The 18616-nt window shown below is 52.0% G+C and overlaps 1 protein-coding gene across 1 annotated transcript in view; it reads right to left on the reverse strand.

The window, feature by feature from the left end:
• The window catches only part of LOC142005929 (dynein heavy chain domain-containing protein 1-like), a 92128-nt gene that overhangs the window by 12882 nt on the left and 60630 nt on the right, over positions 1 to 18616 (reverse strand). Inside the window, exon 6 of the mRNA XM_074983114.1 lies at positions 13733 to 13889. Coding sequence (XP_074839215.1) covers positions 13733 to 13889 — 157 coding nt within the window. The remainder of the gene's footprint in view (positions 1 to 13732; positions 13890 to 18616) is intronic.

Here is an 18616-nt window from a genome sequence, read left to right on the forward strand (position 1 = left end):
GAAACTGCTTGGAAGATCCAACCTGCAGCGCTGGGGCGAGACCGACACCTAACGTGGAGCACCCATGGGGACACTCGAAGAAGAACTTGTTCTTCCTTGCCTCTGAGGATAGAACAAGAGGCAGTGGACTTAAATTGCAGCAGGGGAGGTTCAGGTTGGACATTAGGAAATAGTTCCTAACTGTCAGGGTGATCAAACACTGGAATAAATTGCCAAGGGAGGTGGTAGAATCTTCATCACTGGAGACATTTAAGAAGAGGTTAGATAGATGGCTTTCAGGGATGGTCTAGGAAGTACTTGGTCCTGCCATGAGGGCAGGGGGCTGGACTCGATGGCCTCTTGAGGTCCCTTCCAGTCCTACTCTTCTATGATTCTATGATCATGTGCCCTGAACCACTTGGCCCTGTAGGTGGGCACTCCAGCTTACTAGTGAAGCATCTATCATGATCGTGATGGCTGGGGAGGCTCTCTGGAAGGGAATCCCCTTTGCATACATTTTGTGGTTGTGTCCACCAACTGAGAGAGCTCCCTACAGTGGTTGGGATGCTCAGTGTTTTGTTCAGAGGATGGACATGGAGCCTGAACACTGATCTGAACTAGGCCTGCATTGGTCTCATCTGTAGGTGTGTGTGGGGCATGACAGAGATCAATGCTGCCATGTGGCCGAAGAGACATAACTAGTGCCTGGCCATTACGCTGGGGCTGACGTGCAGTGTGAGGACAAGATGTTGGATTGCTTGTACTCTGTCTGGCAGTCCAAAAGTACCCCAAAGAACCTGAGCATATGAGTTGGTGTCAGGGTGCACTTTGATGGATTTATGTGTAGGGCCAGCTTGGTGAATAGTGTTCTGATCAAAGATGTTGCTTGTTGGTTCTGATGTAGAGAGTGGCTCCTAAACAGCCATCTAGGTAGGGAAAGATGGTTACTCCCTTTGTTCTTAGATGTCTGCTAGGATGTCTGAGAAGACTGTGGACAGGCTAAAGGTAGCACCCTGTGCTTTGCTATCACAAACCTGGAGACCTACCTGTGTGACAGATGGGTGGCAACATAAAAGTAAGCATCCTGGAGGTCAAAGAATCATAGGACTGGAAGGGACCTCAGGAGGTCATCTAGTTCAGCCCCCTACTTCAAGCAGGATCAACCCCCACTAAGTCATCACACCCAGGACCTTGTCAAGTCGGGACTTAAAAACCTTGAGGGATGCAGAATCCACCACCTCTCCAGGCAACTCATTCCAGTGCTTCACCACCCTCCTGGTGAAGTAGTTTTTCCTAATATCTAACCTACACCTCTTCCTCTTCAACTTCAGACCATTCCTCCTTGTTCTGCCATCTGACACCACTGAGAACAGTTTCTCACCCTCCTCTTTAGAGCTCCCCTTCAGGAAGTTGAAGGCTGCTGTTAAATCACCCCTCAGTCTTCTCTTCTACAAACTAGACAAGCCCAAATCCCTCAGCCTACCCTCATAGGTCTTGTGCTCCGGCCCCTTAATTATTTTTGTTGGCCTCCGCTGAACCTGCTCCAGCAAATCCACATCCTTTTTATACTGGGGGGCCCAAAACTGGACACAATATTCAAGATGGGGCCTCACCAGTGCCGAATAGAGGGGAATAACTACTTCCCTAGATCAGCTCAAAATGCTCCTCCTAATGCACCCTAGTATGCCGTTAGCCTTCTTGGCTACAAGGGCACTCTGTTTACTCATATCCAGCCTTTCATCCACCATAACCCCTAGGTCCCTTTCCATCATACTGCTGTCGAGCTAGTCGGTCCCCAGCGTGTAACAATGCTTGGGATTCTTCTGCCCCAGGTGCAGGATTCTACACTTCTCCTTGTTGAACCACATCAGATTTCTTTTGGCCCAGTCCTACAATTTATCCAGGTCACTCTGGATTCTCTCTCTACCCTCCAACGTATCTACCTCTCCTCCTAGTTTTGTGTCATCTGCAAACTTGCTGAGGGTGCAATCCAGTCCCTCAACCAGGTCATTAAGAAAGATGTTGAATAACACCGGACCTAGAACCGAGCCCTGCAGCACTCCACTTGAAACCAACTGCCATCCAGATATTGAGCCACTGACCACTACCTGTTGGGTCTGACCATCAAGCCAGCTTTCTATCCATCTTATAGTCCAAGGATCCAACCCATACTTCCGTAACTTACGGACAAGAATGTTGTGGGAGACCATATCAAAAGCTTTGCTGAAGTCAAGGTATATCACATCCACTGACTTCCCCATGTCCACAGAGCTTGTTACCTCATTATAGAAGCTAATCAGATTGGTCAGGCAGGACTTGGCCCTGGTGAATCCATGTTAGCTACTTTTGATCATTTTCCCCTCTTCCAACTGCTCCAAAATGGACTCCTTGAGGATTCCCTCTATTATTTCCCCAAGGATTGAGGTAAGGCTGACTGGTCTATAGTTCCCTGGATTGTTGTTCTTTCCTTTTTTAAAGATGAACACTACGTTTGCCTTCTTCCAGTCATCTGGTATCTCCCCTGATTTCCAAGAGTCTTCAAGAGTAATGGCCAAAGCTTCAGCAATGAACTCTGCCAATTCCGTCAGTCCCCTCGGGTGCATTAAATCCAGACTCATGAACTTGTGTACATCTAATTTTTCTAGATAGCTCAGAATTTGTTCCTTCCCCACAGATGGCTGCCCTCCACCTTCCCATACTGCATTGTCTAGGACTGTCATGTGGAAATTGACTTTGTCCATGAAGACTGAGGCAAAAAAAGTATTGGGTACTTCAGCTTTTCCTACATCATCTGTAACTAGGTTACCTCCCTCATCCAGTAACGGCTCCACACCTTCTCTGATAACCTGTTTGTTGTTAACATGCCTGTAGAAACCCTTCTTGTTACTCTTCACATCCCTTGCCAGCTGCAGTTCCAATTGCTCTTTTGCTTTCCTGATTACTGCCCGGCATTCTCCAGCCATATGTTTACACGCCTCCTTAGGGAACTGTCCATGTTTCTGTTTCTTGTATGCATCCTTTTTGAGTTTAAGCTGACTAAGGATTTCCCTGTTAAGCCAAGCTGGTTGCCTACCATGTTTGCATTTCTTACTATGCAGCAGGATGGTTTGTTCCTGTGTCTTCAATAAGACTTCTTTAAAATACTGCCAGTTCTCTTGAACTGTTTTCCCCTTCATCTTCATTTCCCAAGGGATTCTGCTCATCCATTCTCTCAGGTCAATGGTGGACAGCCAATCCCCTTTCTGTAGAGCAGGGATGATCGTAGCTAACATTTCCATCTTGAATCTTTGACAGAGTACCTACCGGTTTAGCTTTCTGAGGTCTAGTATGGGTCTCCAACGTCCTGTTTTTTAATGCGTGAGGAAGTACTGAGAATAGAATCCACTTACCCTGTATTCGGTGGGTATGTCTTCTATGGTCCCCAGCTGTAGAAGACATTGTGCCTTCTATGGCCCCCAGCTGTGCAGATATTGCATGAACACAGACTCACGAAAGGGGTCCCTCAAAATGAATTGGGTTGGGGGATGAGTAGGATGATGTAACCAGTGTGCACAATCTCTAAGACCCACTTGGTGGTGGTGACGGCTCACCATGCATGGTAGAATGCTAGCCTTGAGCTGAAGACGATCTGTGGCTCGGTCTGAAGCCTGCAAGCAATGGGGGCTGTCTGACTCTTGATCAAATCTTCAAAAACAACTGTCGTGTTGAAGCCTGGTGGGTCAGACACTGTTCTGCGATTTGTCTTCTTCTGAGCTGGTTCTGATGTCACTAGTTATCATAGTTTCTGTTATTGAATGGTAATGGCTTATGCCTATAACTAAACTGTTTTATCTTCTTCTTGCAGAAACTGTTAGGATGCATAGGGTGTGCAAGGTGACCCTCGAATCCTTGAGAGAATGAAGTGTGGTGTTCATGTTTTCGGCAAAAAGCCGAGACTTTCAAAAGGGAAGTCCTCAACCATGGTTTGGACATCCCTGGGAAACCCAGACTGTTGTAACTAGGAAACCCACCTCATGACCACTGCTGATGCTAGGGACCTGGTGGCAGTGTCTGCTGTGTCCAAGGCTGACTGAAGAGCTGTTCTTGAGATAAGAGAGCCTTCTGCCATGAGGGCTTTGTATTGGTCTCTGCTGTTATTTTGTATTACATCAATAAAAATATGCATTGATCCAAGACTTGGTGTGTGTATTTTGCAGGCAATGACACATAATTGGTGATGCGAAATTGTAGGCGGGCAGATGACTACACCTTCTTCCCCATGGCGTCCAGCCTTTTCCATTCTTTATCCCCCAGGGTGAATCTGGAGTTCTGCTGCCTACCCTTCTGGGTTATGGCTTCTACTATCGAGTTGAAGGGTGATAGGGGAAAAGGAACTCAGCACTCTTCAAGGCTACATAATGCTTTCACTCCAGCCTGGCTGGGTCCAGGAGGGCTTTGTTAATTGGTATTGCCACCCTGTTCTGTTTGGATGAATGTGATATACTGGGTATGTTGGGTATTCGGTGGAATTGAGACGGATATTTCCAGTTTATCTGAAACTTTCCTGAAAATGTCTTGGAATGATCAAGAGTTGTCACCCAACAAGGAAGTGTGCAGTAAAGTAATCGAGTTTGTGGAGGACGATTAAGGAGAGAACTTTGGTGGAACTGATGAGTTCGACCAACCTTCTCCCCTTGTGTAATTGTCATAGTCATCAACTTCTGAAATCGCTGACCCTGTCTAGTGACGGTACATGAGGAGGTCAGGGTCTAGTCAGCACCAGTGGCTGGGAGTAGTGGCTGGGTAAGGGGCCGTTAGTGGAAGGCTGCCCATGGGTCCCAGTATGGCCAATTAGGTGGCATGGGTGGTGGCATCCATGCTGTTGCCACTGTTGTAATTGTGATGTAGAAGATTCTTCTACCTTATGCTGGTCAGCACAGCTTTTTGATGAAGCACTGAGAGTTGCCCCCTGTGAAGTAGGGAGGGCGGCAGCATGGTGCTTTGAGGTGGTCTCTTTGATTGTGGAGGAAACTGACCCTGCAAAGTATGGCTCTTCTTAGCCAGAGGGGATTTCCCCTTATCTCGAGGACTTGCCAAGGTGAGAGCCCTGTCAATTGCCTGAGCCCCTGTGGAGTAGGCATGAGGGAGGAGTCATTAGCCACATCTACACTAGCCGGCTATTTCGAAGTAGCCGTGCCAACTTCAAAATAGCGCCCGCCACGTCTACACATGCTGAGCGCTATTTCAAAGTTGAAATCGACGTAAGGCGGTGAGACGTCGAAGTCGCTAACCTCATCAGGAGATGGGAATAGCGCCCTACTTCGACACTGAACGTCGAAGTAGGGCACGTGTAGACGATCCACGTCTCGCAACATCGAAATAGCGGGGTCCTCCATGGCGGCCGTCAGCTGAGGGGTTGAGAGACGCTCTCTCCAGCCCCTGAGCTCTATGGTCGCCGCATGCAGCAGCCCCTTAAAGCTCCCCGCCCCCTGCGTTCCTGTGCAGACAGCAGCACAGCCACGTGCCCAGCCTGCACGTCCCTCAGCAGCCCCAACCCACCACCCTGCACCCCATGGCATCCAGCCAGTCCCCCAAGCACCCACAGGGCACCCCCCTAAGGGGACCCAGGGCTCCCAGCCTGCCAGCCAGCAGAGGAAGAGGCAGCGGGGCCCCTCCTGGACAGAGGCCGAGATCTGGGACCTGCTGCTGCTCTGGGGCAAGGAGGAGGTGCTCCAGGTAATGGGGAGCAAGAGGCGGAAGGCAGATGCATTCACTTGGCTGGCCAAGGGCCTGGCTGCCCGGGGTCACCCTGCCCGCACTACTGACCACGTCACAAGTAAGGTAAAGGAGCTGCGGCAGGGTTACGCCCGGGTCAGGGACACGGCCAGCCAATCTGGGGCCGCCCCTGCCACTTGCCCCTTTTACAGGGAGTTCAGGGTCATCCTGGGCCCCTGGTACACCTCCTCCCCCCCGGCCACCCTTGACACATTGGCCGATGAGCCCCAGCAGGCCCCGGAGATGGAGTCCACCCCGGAGGCAAGCCCTGCACCCCAGGGGCCCCCCCAGGAGCCCACCTCTGGGACACCAGAGGAGGAGGAGGGGGTCTCCAGCAACGTGGGGCTCCAGATCGACCTACCCTCCCGCAGCTCCAGCAGGGCATCCACCCGATGGGTGTCCCCCGACCATGGGAGCGGAGCGTCAGGTATGTACCCCCCTGGTGCACACCCCCGGGGTTAAGGGGCGGGGACGAGACATGACCAGGGCCCTTCATACACCCAGATGACCATGGCCCCGAGGACAGCAGTGGCATGTCCCTCAGAAGAGTCCATCAGCCCCTGCCCCCCAGCAGGACAGAGCCATGCCCCATCCCTGGGGATGGGGGGAGCGGAACCTAGGGTCCCCTGGATGCGGGGTTGGACACCCATCATCATCATCATCATCATCATCAGCAGCAGCAGCAGCAGCATCTCCGGGGGACGGGGATGGGGAACCAGCAGCAGAGGGGTGGGGGGACAAAGGCCATGGGTCAGGGCCCAGACTAACAGCTGTCTCCACTCTTCTTCCCCCCTCTGTTCTGCAGCTGCACCATCGGAGGGCCCGGAGAGCACTGGCACGCTGTCTGTGGTCCCGGAGAGCTCACCGGGGCCATCCCACCAGGCCAGCCCCTCGGCGGAGCACAGACCAGCCCCAGGACGAGCCCGACAGCGGTGGAGCCATCTGCGGGCGTCCATGGACCCCCAGCTGCTCGCCACCTTCTGGCGTCAGCTGGAGGTGTCCCAGCAGCGCCTGCAGGCGGAGGAGCGGTGGCTCCATCTCCAGGAGCAAGCGCTGGCCTGGCGCCACGAGGCTTGGGGGTCCTTCATGCGCACCTTCGATGCCATCGCGCGGCACTTGACCCCCGCCACTCGGCCCGCCGCTCCACCTGCCGTCCCTCCACCATCAGCCATCCTGGGGCCTGCCACCGAGGGGGACCATGGGCCTCCAGACTCCGCCCGGCCCTATCTGCTGGTTCTCCCAGCCCCCACGCAGCCCCCACTGGGCCTCCGGCCGAGACGTGGGTCGCGCCCCCCAACACCAGGCGCAGGACAATAGGGGTGCGGGGCCAAGGATGTTGCCCCCCAAGGCCCCCTCCTTTGGACTTATTCCCCCCATCTTTGTAAATAGTTTTTGTTCTACCCATTTTGTACCTGCGCCCCATGTACATAGTTGCCCCCTTCTTCTTCTGTTAATAATTAATACAAGGTTGCAGGGTTTTGTTTAAAAAAATTCCATTTTATTGCACAGAAGTGTGGCGGGGGTTGTGCTCTCAGGTTCTCTGTGGTGTGGGCGTGGGGGCAGGGAGTGTTGTGAAGGATGGGGGGGTGCAGTGGGTGGCTCACCCGCAGGTGGCCCTGCCAGCGTTCACCCCGCAGCCTGGTCAAAATGGGCCCGCAGGGCCTCCCGGACCCAGATTCCCTCAGGGTCGACCTGACGACTGGGGTCAGCGGGTGGCTGGACGTTGGCCCTGCCAGCCTCCACAGCCCAGCCCTGGAACAAGGCCTCTCCCTTGCTCTCCACCAAGTCGTGGAGTGCGCTGCACACACCCACAATCTGGGGGATGTTGGTGAGGCCTGCATCCGGGCAGGTGAGGAGACACCTCCAGTGCCCTTTGAGGCGGCCGAAAGTGCGCTCAACCACCTGGTGCGCATGGTTCAAGCGCATGTTGAAGCGCTCCTGGCTGGCTGTGACATGGCCTGTGTAAGGGTGCATGAGCAAGGGCCGGAGGGGGTACGCCGCGTCTGCGACGATGCAGAGAGGCATCGTGGTGTCCCCCACAGGGATCTCCCGCTGGGGGATGTAGGTCCCCGCCTCCAGCCGGCGGCACAGGCCCGAATTTCTGAATACCTGGGCTTCATGGGTGCTGCCAGGCCAGCCAACATAAATGTCCAAGAGGTGGCCCCGGCTGTCCACCAAGGCCTGGAGGACCACAGAATGGTATCCCTTCCTATTGAGGAAGCGTCCTCCGCTGTGCTCCGGGGCATGGATGGGGATATGGCTCCCATCCAAAGCCCCAAAGCAATTTGGGAACCCCAGGCTGGAAAACCCCAGGCTGGCAAACCCCTGCAGCATCCAGGTCCCCAAGCTGCACGAGCCGGTGGAGGAGCAGGGCATTGATTGCATGGACGACCTGCAGGGGAAGGACATGAGAGAGCACCGGTGAGGGGTGTGCAGGGTATGTCTGGCCCTCCCCTCCGGGCTCCTCCCCCTCCCCCCCAGGGCTCCCTCCCTTCCCCTGGGTCCTCTTACCTTCATGAGGACAGCCCCGACGGTGGCTTTGCCCATGCCGAACTGCTGCCCTACGGATTGGTAGCTGTCTGGAGTGGCCAGCTTCCAGACAGCGATGCCGACCCATTTCTCTACAGTGAGGGCACATCGCATGGGGATGTCCTGGTGCCGTAAGGCAGGGGTGAGCCACTGGCAGAGCTCCAGGAATGTCTGCCAGCTCATTCGGAAGTTCCGGAGCCAGCGGTCGTTGTCCCACTCACCGAGCACCAGCCGCTCCCACCAGTCCGTGCACGTGGGGTATCTCCACAGCCGGCGGTGTGTGCGGCCGGGGGAGGGGGGGCAGGGCTGGGAGGGCAGCAAGGTCTGGGGCTGCTTCCTTATCCTCCGAGGACAGCTCATCTTCCTCAAATAAAAGATGGTCAGCTGCCTCCTGCATGGCACTGAGCAGGGCAACCACTGCTCCTCCAGGGGCGGCTGTGTGGGCCTCTGGCAGCTGCTGCTGGGGATCCATGGTGCTTACACAGGGTGTGCGTGCCTATGGCTCTGCAGACCGCGTGCTGTGCAGGCTGAGTGTGTCTGGGAGGGGCCCTTTAAGGGAGCGGCTTGCTGTTGCCCCGGAAGTGCTAGTCCGCCCTGTGACCCTGTCTGCAGCTGTTCCTGGCACCCTTATTTTGATGCGGGCTGCTGTGGTGTGTAGACGCTCCCCTGCAGCGCCTACTTCAATGTAGTGCTGTCCAACGTCGACGGCACCAGCCCTGGGGGATGTGTAGATGCTATTCATCGAAATAGCTTATTTTGATTTCGCTACATTGAAATAGAACCATAGAACACTAGGACTGGAAGGGGCCTTGAGAGGCCATCGAGTCCAGTCCCCTGCCCTGACAGCAGGACCAACCACTATCCATACCATCCCTGATAGACATCTATCTAATCTGTTCTTAAATATCTCCAGCGAGGGAGATTCCACAACCTCCCTTGGCAACTTATTCCAGTACTTGACCACCCTGACAGTTAGGAACTTTTTCCTAATGTCCAACCTAAACTTCCCTTGCTGCAGCTTAAGTCCATTGCCTCTTGTTCTCTCCTCAGAGGCCAAGAAGAACAAGTTTTCTCCCTCCTCCTTATGACACCCTTTAAGATATCTGAAAACCGCTATCATGTCCCCCCTCAATCTTCTTTTGTTCTTTACAAAACCATGCTGGCTGTTCCCTGTCACTTTACTACCTTCCAAGTGCTTGCAGATGACTTCCTTAACTACCTGCTCCATTATCTTTCCTGGCACAGAAGTTAAGCTTACTGGCCTGTAATTTCCTGGGTTGTTCTTATTCCCCTTTTTGTAGATGGGCACTATATTTGCCCTCTTCCAGTCTTCTGGAATCTCTCCTGTCTCCCATGACTTTCCAAAAATGAGAGCTAACGGCTCAGCTACCTCTTCTATCAGCTCCTTGAGGATTCTAGGATGCATTTCATCAGGCCCTGGTGACTTGCAGACATCTAATTTTTCCAAATGGTTTTTAACTTGTTCTTTTTTTATTTCAAAAACTAACTCTACTCCTTTTCCACCAGCATTCACTATGTCAGGCATTCCTTCAGACTTCTCTGTGAAGACCGAAACAAAGAAGTCATTAAGCATCTCTGCCATTTCCAAGTTCCCCGTTACTGTTTCTCCCTCCTCACTGAGCAATGGCCCTACCCTGTCCTTGGTCTTTCTCTTGTTTCTAATATATTTGTAAAAGGCCTTCTTGTTACCCTTTATGCCTGTAGCTAGTTGGAGCTCATTTTGTGCCTTAGCCTTTCTAATTTTACTCCTGCATTCCTGTGTTATTTGCCTATGTTCATTCTTTGTAATCTGTCCCAGTTTCCATTTTTTATAGGATTCCTTTTTTAGTTTGAGATCATGCAGGATCTCCTTGTTAAGCCAAGGTGGTCTTTGCCCATATTTACTATCTTTCCTACATAGGGGAATAGCTTGTTTTTGGGCCCTTAATAATGTCTCTTTGAAAAACTGCCAACTCTCCTCAGTTGTTTTTCCCCTCAGTTTTTCCTCCCATGGGATCTTACCTACCAGCTCTCTGAGTTTACCAAAATCTGCCTTCCTGAAATCCATCATCTCTATTTTGCTATTTTCCCTCTTACCAGTCCTTAGAATTGTGAATTCTATGATTTCATGATCACTTTCACCCAAGCAGCCTCCCACCTTCAAATTCTCGACCAAGTCCTCCTTATTTGTTAAAATCAAATCCAGAACAGTTTCTCCCCTGGTGGCTTTTTCAACTTTTTGGAATAAAAAATTGTCTCCAATGCAGTCTAAGAACTTATTGGATAGTCTGTGCCCCGTTGTATTAGTGTCCCAGCATATATCTGGATAGTTAAAGTCCCCCATCACCACCAAATCCTGGGCTCTGGATGATTTTGTTAGTAGTTTAAAAAAAGCATCATCCACCTCTTCCACCTGGTTAGGTGGCCTGTAGTAGACTCCTTACAGGACATCACCCTTGTTTTTTACCCCTCTTAAACTAACCCACAGACTCTCAGCACGTCCATCTCCTATGTCCATCTCCACCTCAGTCCAAGCTATGAAATATAAGAAATAATATAATATAAGAAATAATAATATAAAGAAAATATAAATATAAGAAATAAGCTATGTCGATGTAGCATCCCAGTGCACACGTAGCTATTAGGAGAATCTGCCAGTTTGAAAGCCGGCTCCATTGTCTAAATGCAAAGCTGTTGTTGTCTCGCTCTTCTGGATCTCTTAGTGAGGCTTTTACAGCGTGGGCACTGGTTTGTAGTGTGCTCCTGCCCCAGACAATGGATACAAGCAGAGTGGCTGTCTGAGACAGAGGAGGACTATCCACAAGATGAGCACTTTTTAAAGCCCAGAGCCGGTGTGAAGCTGACGTGGTCCAGCTCCGCTCTGGAGAGGCAGTGGTAAAAGTGCGTAGAGCTGCTTGGGAAAAGCAGTGCTCGGGCTTTTTGATGTTATCTTCTTTGTTAATTAGGTTTTTTCTGCTACTTCTAGTTGGTTAAGTGTGTGTGTATCAGAAAGATAGCCATGTTAGTCTGTATCTTCGAGAACAACAAGAAGTTCTGTGGCACCTTATAGACTAACAGATATTTTGGAACATAAGCTTTCGTGGGCAAAGACCTGCTTCCTCAGATGCATGGCGGGGTGGTCCAGAGAGGTATTTAAAGAGTGGGGTCCCAGTAAAAGGGAGGGCCAGAGCTGACAAGGTCTATTCAGCAAGGTGGAAATGGCCCATTATCAGTAGTATGTATCAAAAGAATTAAAAAGAGGTCAGATCAGACAGGGGGACGTGGCCCATTGTCAGAGTCTAACGGGGAGCTACTAACACCCAGGGCAGAGAAGCTGCTTTTGTAAGGGGCCAGCCTCTCCCAGACTCTGTTTAATCTTTGGTTGATGGAGTCAAATTTGCAAATAAATTGCAGCTCAGAGATTTCTCTCTCCATTTGATTTTTGAAACGTCTTAGTTTCAGGACTTCCACCCTTAAATCTGCTACTGAGTGTCCATAGTAACAGTCTGTGACCGCACATATACATTAAGTGCCACAGGCAGCTCCTGCCTGTACCATGTGCAAGCAGACAGCCAGTGGGGGGACACTGCTACAAAACAGTCTCCGACCAGAAGGTGGAGCACCCATGGGGACCCTTAACAAAGCTCTGTTGCCTGGCTGGATTGGGGACCACTAAGGGTAAGCACTCTCAGAGCTTCCAAAGCCAAACCAAGACACTAAGAACTTCGAATTGTAGGGTCCAAAGGGCAGAGGTGGGGCTTCTAAGGCAAGGGGGGCCTGTGGCTGGGACCTCCCAGCTACTCCTCTCTGGTCACTGGAGGGGCTCTAAGAGGCATTGGCTGTATAGCTGCTAGTTACTTCAGGCCCAGCAACGTGCAGGAGGGGGTGCTGTAGGGAACTGGGCAGCAGTGCTAGCTGGAGTGGGGGTGCAGCTGCCAGCAGGAGGCACTGTAGGGTGCAGCGCAGCAGTGCTGGCTGGGTGGGGGGCACTGTGTCTCCCAGCAAGGGGCGCTATAGGGAGTAGGGCAGCAGTGCTGGCTGGGTGGGCACGTCCCAGCAGGGGATGCTGGAGGGAGCAGGGCAGCAGTGCTGGCTGGGTGGGCAGGTCCCAGCAGGGGATGCTGGAGGGAGCAGGGCAGCAGTGCTGGCTGGGTGGGCAGGTCCCAGCAGGGGATGCTGGAGGGAGCAGGGCAGCAGTGCTGGCTGTGGGAGAGGGGGCCCTGAGCAGGGGATGCTGGAGGGAGCAGGGCAGCAGTGCTGGCTGGGTGGGCAGGTCCCAGCAGGGGATGCTGGAGGGAGCAGGACAGCAGTGCTGGCTGTGGGAGAGGGGGCCCTGAGCAGGGGATGCTGGAGGGAGCAGGGCAGCAGTGCTGGCTGGGTGGGCAGGTCCCAGCAGGGGATGCTGGAGGGAGCAGGGCAGCAGTGCTGGCTGTGGGAGAGGGGGCCCCGAGCAGGAGATGCTATAGGGAGCAGGGCAGCAGTGCTGGCTGGGTGGGCAGGTCCCAGCAGGGGATGCTGGAGGGAGCAGGGCAGCAGTGCTGGCTGTGGGAGAGGGGGCCCTGAGCAGGGGATGCTGGAGGGAGCAGGGCAGCAGTGCTGGCTGGGTGGGCAGGTCCCAGCAGGGGATGCTGGAGGGAGCAGGGCAGCAGTGCTGGCTGTGGGAGAGGGGGCCCTGAGCAGGGGATGCTGGAGGGAGCAGGGCAGCAGTGCTGGCTGTGGGAGAGGGGGCCCTGAGCAGGAGATGCTGTAGGGAGCAGGGCAGCAGTGCTGGCTGGGTGGGCAGGTCCCAGCAGGAGATGCTGTAGGGAGCAGGGCAGCAGTGCTGGCTGGGTGGGCAGGTCCCAGCAGGGGATGCTGTAGGGAGCAGGGCAGCAGTGCTGGCTGGGTGGGCAGGTCCCAGCAGGGGATGCTGGAGGGAGCAGGGCAGCAGTGCTGGCTGTGGGAGAGGGGGCCCCGAGCAGGAGATGCTATAGGGAGTAGGGCAGCAGTGCTGGCTGGGTGGGCAGGTCCCAGCAGGGGATGCTGGAGGGAGCAGGGCAGCAGTGCTGGCTGTGGGAGAGGGGGCCCCGAGCAGGAGATGCTATAGGGAGTAGGGCAGCAGTGCTGGCTGTGGGAGAGGGGGCCCCGAGCAGGAGATGCTATAGGGAGTAGGGCAGCAGTGCTGGCTGGGTGGGCACGTCCCAGCAGGGGATGCTGGAGGGAGCAGGGCAGCAGTGCTGGCTGTGGGAGAGGGGGCCCTGAGCAGGGGACGCTGTAGGGAGCAGGGCAGCAGTGCTGGCTGATTAGGGGGCACTGTGTCTGCCAGTAAGGGGCGCTGTAGGGAGCAGGGCAGAAGCACTGGCCATAGCGGTCATGGCTACACCACCTCTTCTCCCTTTTGGCAGTGTGGCAGGGAGACAAGCCAGGGATTCTGGGCATATAGCAGGACAGGCAATGGCGGAGCCTCCCTGCTGTTCTAGCCCTGACTTACCAGCTCAAGAATCGCTGAGCAGAGGGTGAGGAACCTCCTGAGCAGGCCTCGGGCACGGCCATTCTCCTGGGCCAGGGCTCGCTGCAGTTCTGGGAAAGTGTAGCATTTTGAGTCATCCTGGGGCAGCCAGTGCACAGATCGGAGCTCTTGCAAGAGTCTGGAAGGAAGCAGAAGCCATCAGGCAGGGCCATGGGCATTTGGCCTCAGGAAGGCAAGGGTCAGAGCACTGGCCTGAGAGAGAAGCCCTCCTGAGGTGCAGTCCGGTAACGCCAAGCTCACTGGCTGGAGCCTCAGCCCTTCCTCCCTAAGGCTCTGACAGTACCACTGGAGTGCTGAGCCTGAGCACCCAAGGGAGCCCAGAGAGTGAAGGGACCTGTCCACTGTGGAAAGCACGTCAGGAGGTTGGTCCTCCAGCCCCACAGGCACTCAGTGAGGACCCCTAGAGAAAGTGAAAAGCCTGGGGCAGGGTCTGTTCTGTCTCAGGTGTGGCCCAGGCTGAAAGAGAGCAAGTGTACATTGGACAAAGCAGGCAGGGCAAAGGTTAGTGGCTCTTCACAATAAACCTGCTTGGCTTGTGCCTCTGGGGCTGAGGTGCTAATGGCTTAAAAATGACCAAACATGCCTGTCACCATTTCAGAGCCCTACAGTGGAAACCAAGCATGCCACTACCCCAACATGCCCACTGGACAAAAACGCGGACACCTGCCTATCAGGAGCAACTGCTAAGACTATGGAAGAGCGATCTCTTCGGATGCAAATGGAACAATTCCTAGAGGGCAGTCCTAAAGAACTCTGAAAAGGCACCCTAGATAGAAAGCCCCAAACCAAAATAGACAGAGAAGATCTGAGTCAGGTGGCTAAAGGTGCTGGAGGGGGATCAAAACTCACAGCCATGCAAGGGAGTACCAAAAGGGGTGTCCCCCAACACTGGGGGCAATCCAAGGGCCTACCTCACAGGGAGGAGCCCTCACCACCCCAAGGGAAGCCACAGATACCCTCTTGTCCCACAACCCCATTCTCTAGCAACCTACCTCACTCCAGTGACAAGCCGGCTGGTGATATTTTAAATTTAATGACCTGGGGCATAAGAAGGCCAACTCCCTCATTGCACTGGAGTCACACCAAGAGTCCTCAGGCCCAGATGCCTCTTGGATACACCAGAGCAAAGGGAACTGTGAGTGTGGGTAGGAAGGTTATTGCATGGAGAGACACTAGAGCACAGGTGTCCGCGATCCACCACTCCCTGGTAGGCCCTGAACTCATCAACCCAGAGGCTCCAGTAACTGTTCAATCCTTCAGGAAAGACTTTTCTGACCTGCCTACAGCCAAGGTGCCTGGTACATACCATATAAGGGCTGGTCAGGAATTTGGATGTTTGCAGGCTAGGATGATTATCCCATTCCTGTGCTGGAGGGAGAGGACTTAGCCAACAATGTGAGACAAGCTAAGAAGGTGGGAATAGTCACCCAATGCCAAGCTAAGCAGGCCTCTAATCCCATTCTTGAGACTTCTACAAAGGCCCAGTCTGTATGCCCAGACACCCCGGCAGAGCGTGAAACCCGACCCCAAACCAGCATCTCCAATTGCAGCAGTGGATCCAGTTCCTGAATCCAGATGGAACCAGTCCAAGAACTGGAACTATTGGAGCAGCCAGTGCCAGGATCAGAATCAGCAACAGAGGACGCCACAGAGCAAGCAGCAGCAACTAAATCTGCACAAGAAACACCATCGGAGCCTGTAACGCAACCCAATGCACCAGCAGAGAACAGTTCACAGCCATCAGACACACCCTCATCACGTGCATCACTTCCAGAGGAAGCAAGCCCAAGTCCACAACCCATCAGGGAGCTGATGACTCCAGCTTCAAGGGAACAGTTCCAGGCAGAACATGAAGCAGATGAGCGCTTCAAGGGAGTTTGGATGGAGGCCTGGAATGAGCCACTGCCTCTTAGCACTTCCAACAGATCCAGGTTTGTAGTAGAATGAGGATTGTATACAAAGAGACTATTTCTGGTGGGCACAAGGAGGACTGTCATCCTCAGAGATAGATGATAGTTCCAACTAAGTAAACTCTTGAAATGAGCCATGATCACCCTAGAGGCCATACTGGGTCAAAGAGAACCAAAGACCATTTGGAAAATTCATTCCACTGAGAGGGGATAAGTGAGGACGTGTTTAGTTACATCCAGTCTGGTGACGTGTGCCAGTGGGTGGGGAAACCCTAACACAAGGTCAAGGCACCTCTCCAGCCATGCCCCCAATAAAGGTTCCATTGAAGCATGTGGGTGTAGATATTCTGGGTCCTTTCTCTAAAAAGACACTCAGAGGAAACAGCATATCCCTACTTTCATGAATTCTTCCACCTGATGGCCTGAAGCAGTAAATAAATATAAATATATGGAGATATATATATCTCATAGAGCTGGAAGGGACCTTGGGAGGTCATTGAATCCAGTCCTCAACCCCCTTGGCAGGACCAAACATGATCCCTGATAGATGTTTTCCCCCAATCTATTTGCCCCAGACTCCGAAATAGCCTTCTCAAGGATTGAACTTCACAATCCTGGGTTTAGCAGGTCAGTGCTCAAACCACTGAACTATCCCTCCCCCTTGGCAACATAGCCAATAGCTTGTCATAGAATCATAAAACACTAGGACTGGAAGGGACCTTGACAGGCCATCAAGTCCAGCCCCCTGCCCAATGGCAGGGCCAAGTACTGTCTAAACCATCTATGAGAGACGTTTATCTAACCAGCTCTTAAATACCTCCAGCAATGGAGATTCCATAACCTCCCTTGGCAATTTATTCCACTGCTTGACCGCCCTGACAGTTAGAAACTTTTTCCTAATGTCCAACCTAAACCTCCCTTGCTGCAGTTTAAGCCCATTCCCTCTTCTCCTGTCCTCAGAGGCCAAGAAGAACAAGTTTTCTCCCTCCTCCTTATGACACCCTTTTAGATACCTGAAAACCGCTATCATGTCTCCCCTCAATCTTCTCTTTTCCAAACTAAACAAGCCCAATTCTTTCAGCCTTTCTTCATAGGTCACATTCTCTAGACCTTTAATCATTCTTATCACTCTTTTCTGCACACTCTCTAATTTCCCCACACCTTTCTTGAACTGCGGTGCCCAGAACTGGATACAATACTCCAGCTGAGGCCTAACCAGTGCGGAGTAGAGTAGAAGAATGACTTCTCGTGTCTTGTTCACAACGCACCTGTTAATGTATCCCAGAATCATGTTTGCTTTTTTTGCAACAGCATCACACTGTTGACTCATATTTAGCTTGTGGTCCACTATAACCCATAGATCCCTTTCTGCTGTAGTCATTCCTAGACAGTCTCTCCCCATTCTGTATGTGTAAAACTGATTGTTCCTTCCCAAGTAAAGCACTTTGCATTTGTTCTTATTAAACTTCATCCTGTTTACCTCAGTCCATTTCTCCAATTTATCCAGATCATGTTGAATTGTGACCCTATCCTCCAAAGCAGTTGCAACCCCTCCCAGCTTGGTATCATCTGCAAAATTAATAAGCGTACTTTCTATGCCAATATCTAAATCATTGATGAAGATATTGAACAGAATCGGTCCTAACACAGACCCCTGCGGAACCGCACTTGTTATACTTTTCCAGCAGGATTGACAACCATTAAGAACTACTCTCTGGGTATGGTTATCCAGTCAGCTATGCACCCAACTTATGGTAGTCTAATCTAAATTGTATTTGCCTTGTTTTTTAAAGGAATATCATGTGAGACCATATCAAATGCTGTACTAAAGTCTAGGTATACCACATCTACCACTTCTCCCCTATCCACAAGGCTCATTATCCTATCAAAGAAAGCTATCAGATTAGTTTGACATGATTTGTTCTTTACAAATCCATGCTGGCTGTTCCCTATCACCTTACCACCTTCCAAGTGCTTGCAGATGATTTCTTTAATTACCTGCTCCATTATCTTTCCTGGCACTAAAGTTAAGATGACTGGTCTGTAGTTTCCTGGGTTATTCGTATTCCCCTTTTTATAGATGGGTACTGTATTTGCCTTTTTCCAGTCCTCTGGAATCTCTCCTGTCTCCCACGATTTTCCAAAGATGATAGATAAAGGCTCAGATACCTCCTCTATCAGCTCCTTGAGTATTCTAGGATGCATTTCATCAGTCCCTGGTGACTTGCAGACATCTAATTTTCCTGAGTGATTTTTAACTTGTTCTTTTTTTATTTCAATTTCTAACCCTACCTAACCCTACCTAACTTCAGAGTCTCAATGCGTGGATGAGACGATGGTGTAGGGAAGAGGGGTTTAGATTTATTAGGAACTGGGGACACTTTTGGGGTAGGGGGAGCCTATACAGGAATGATGGGCTCCACCTAAATCAAGGTGGATCCAGACTGCTGGCATTAAACATTAAAAAGGTCGTAGAGCAGTTTTTAAACTAAGAGGTGGGGGAAAGCCGATTGGTGCGAGGGAGCACCTGGATCGGACGGAGACTTCTCTTACACGAGGCTCCATAGATAGGGATTCCCTAGAAGTTAGTCAGATAGGGAACGTGGGAAACAATATATGGGCAAGATCAGATGTGAAACAATCGTGCATAAAAAAATCCAACGCATCTGTGAAAGGCGGACATATAAATAGTGGTAGTTTTCTAACATGCTTTTACACTAATGCTAGGAGTCTGTCTAATAAGATGGGTGAACTGGAGTACCTCATATCAAAGGAGGAAGTTGACATAATAGGCATCTCAGAAACATGGTGGAATGAGGAAAATCAGTGGGACACTATCATACCGGGATATAAATTATATCGGAAAGACAGAACAGGTCGTGCGGGTGGCGGAGTGGTACTATATGTGAAGGATAATATAGAATCAAATGAAGTA

Source organism: Carettochelys insculpta, chromosome 1, assembly GCF_033958435.1.
Source record: "Carettochelys insculpta isolate YL-2023 chromosome 1, ASM3395843v1, whole genome shotgun sequence".
NCBI classification, from domain to species: domain Eukaryota; kingdom Metazoa; phylum Chordata; order Testudines; family Carettochelyidae; genus Carettochelys; species Carettochelys insculpta.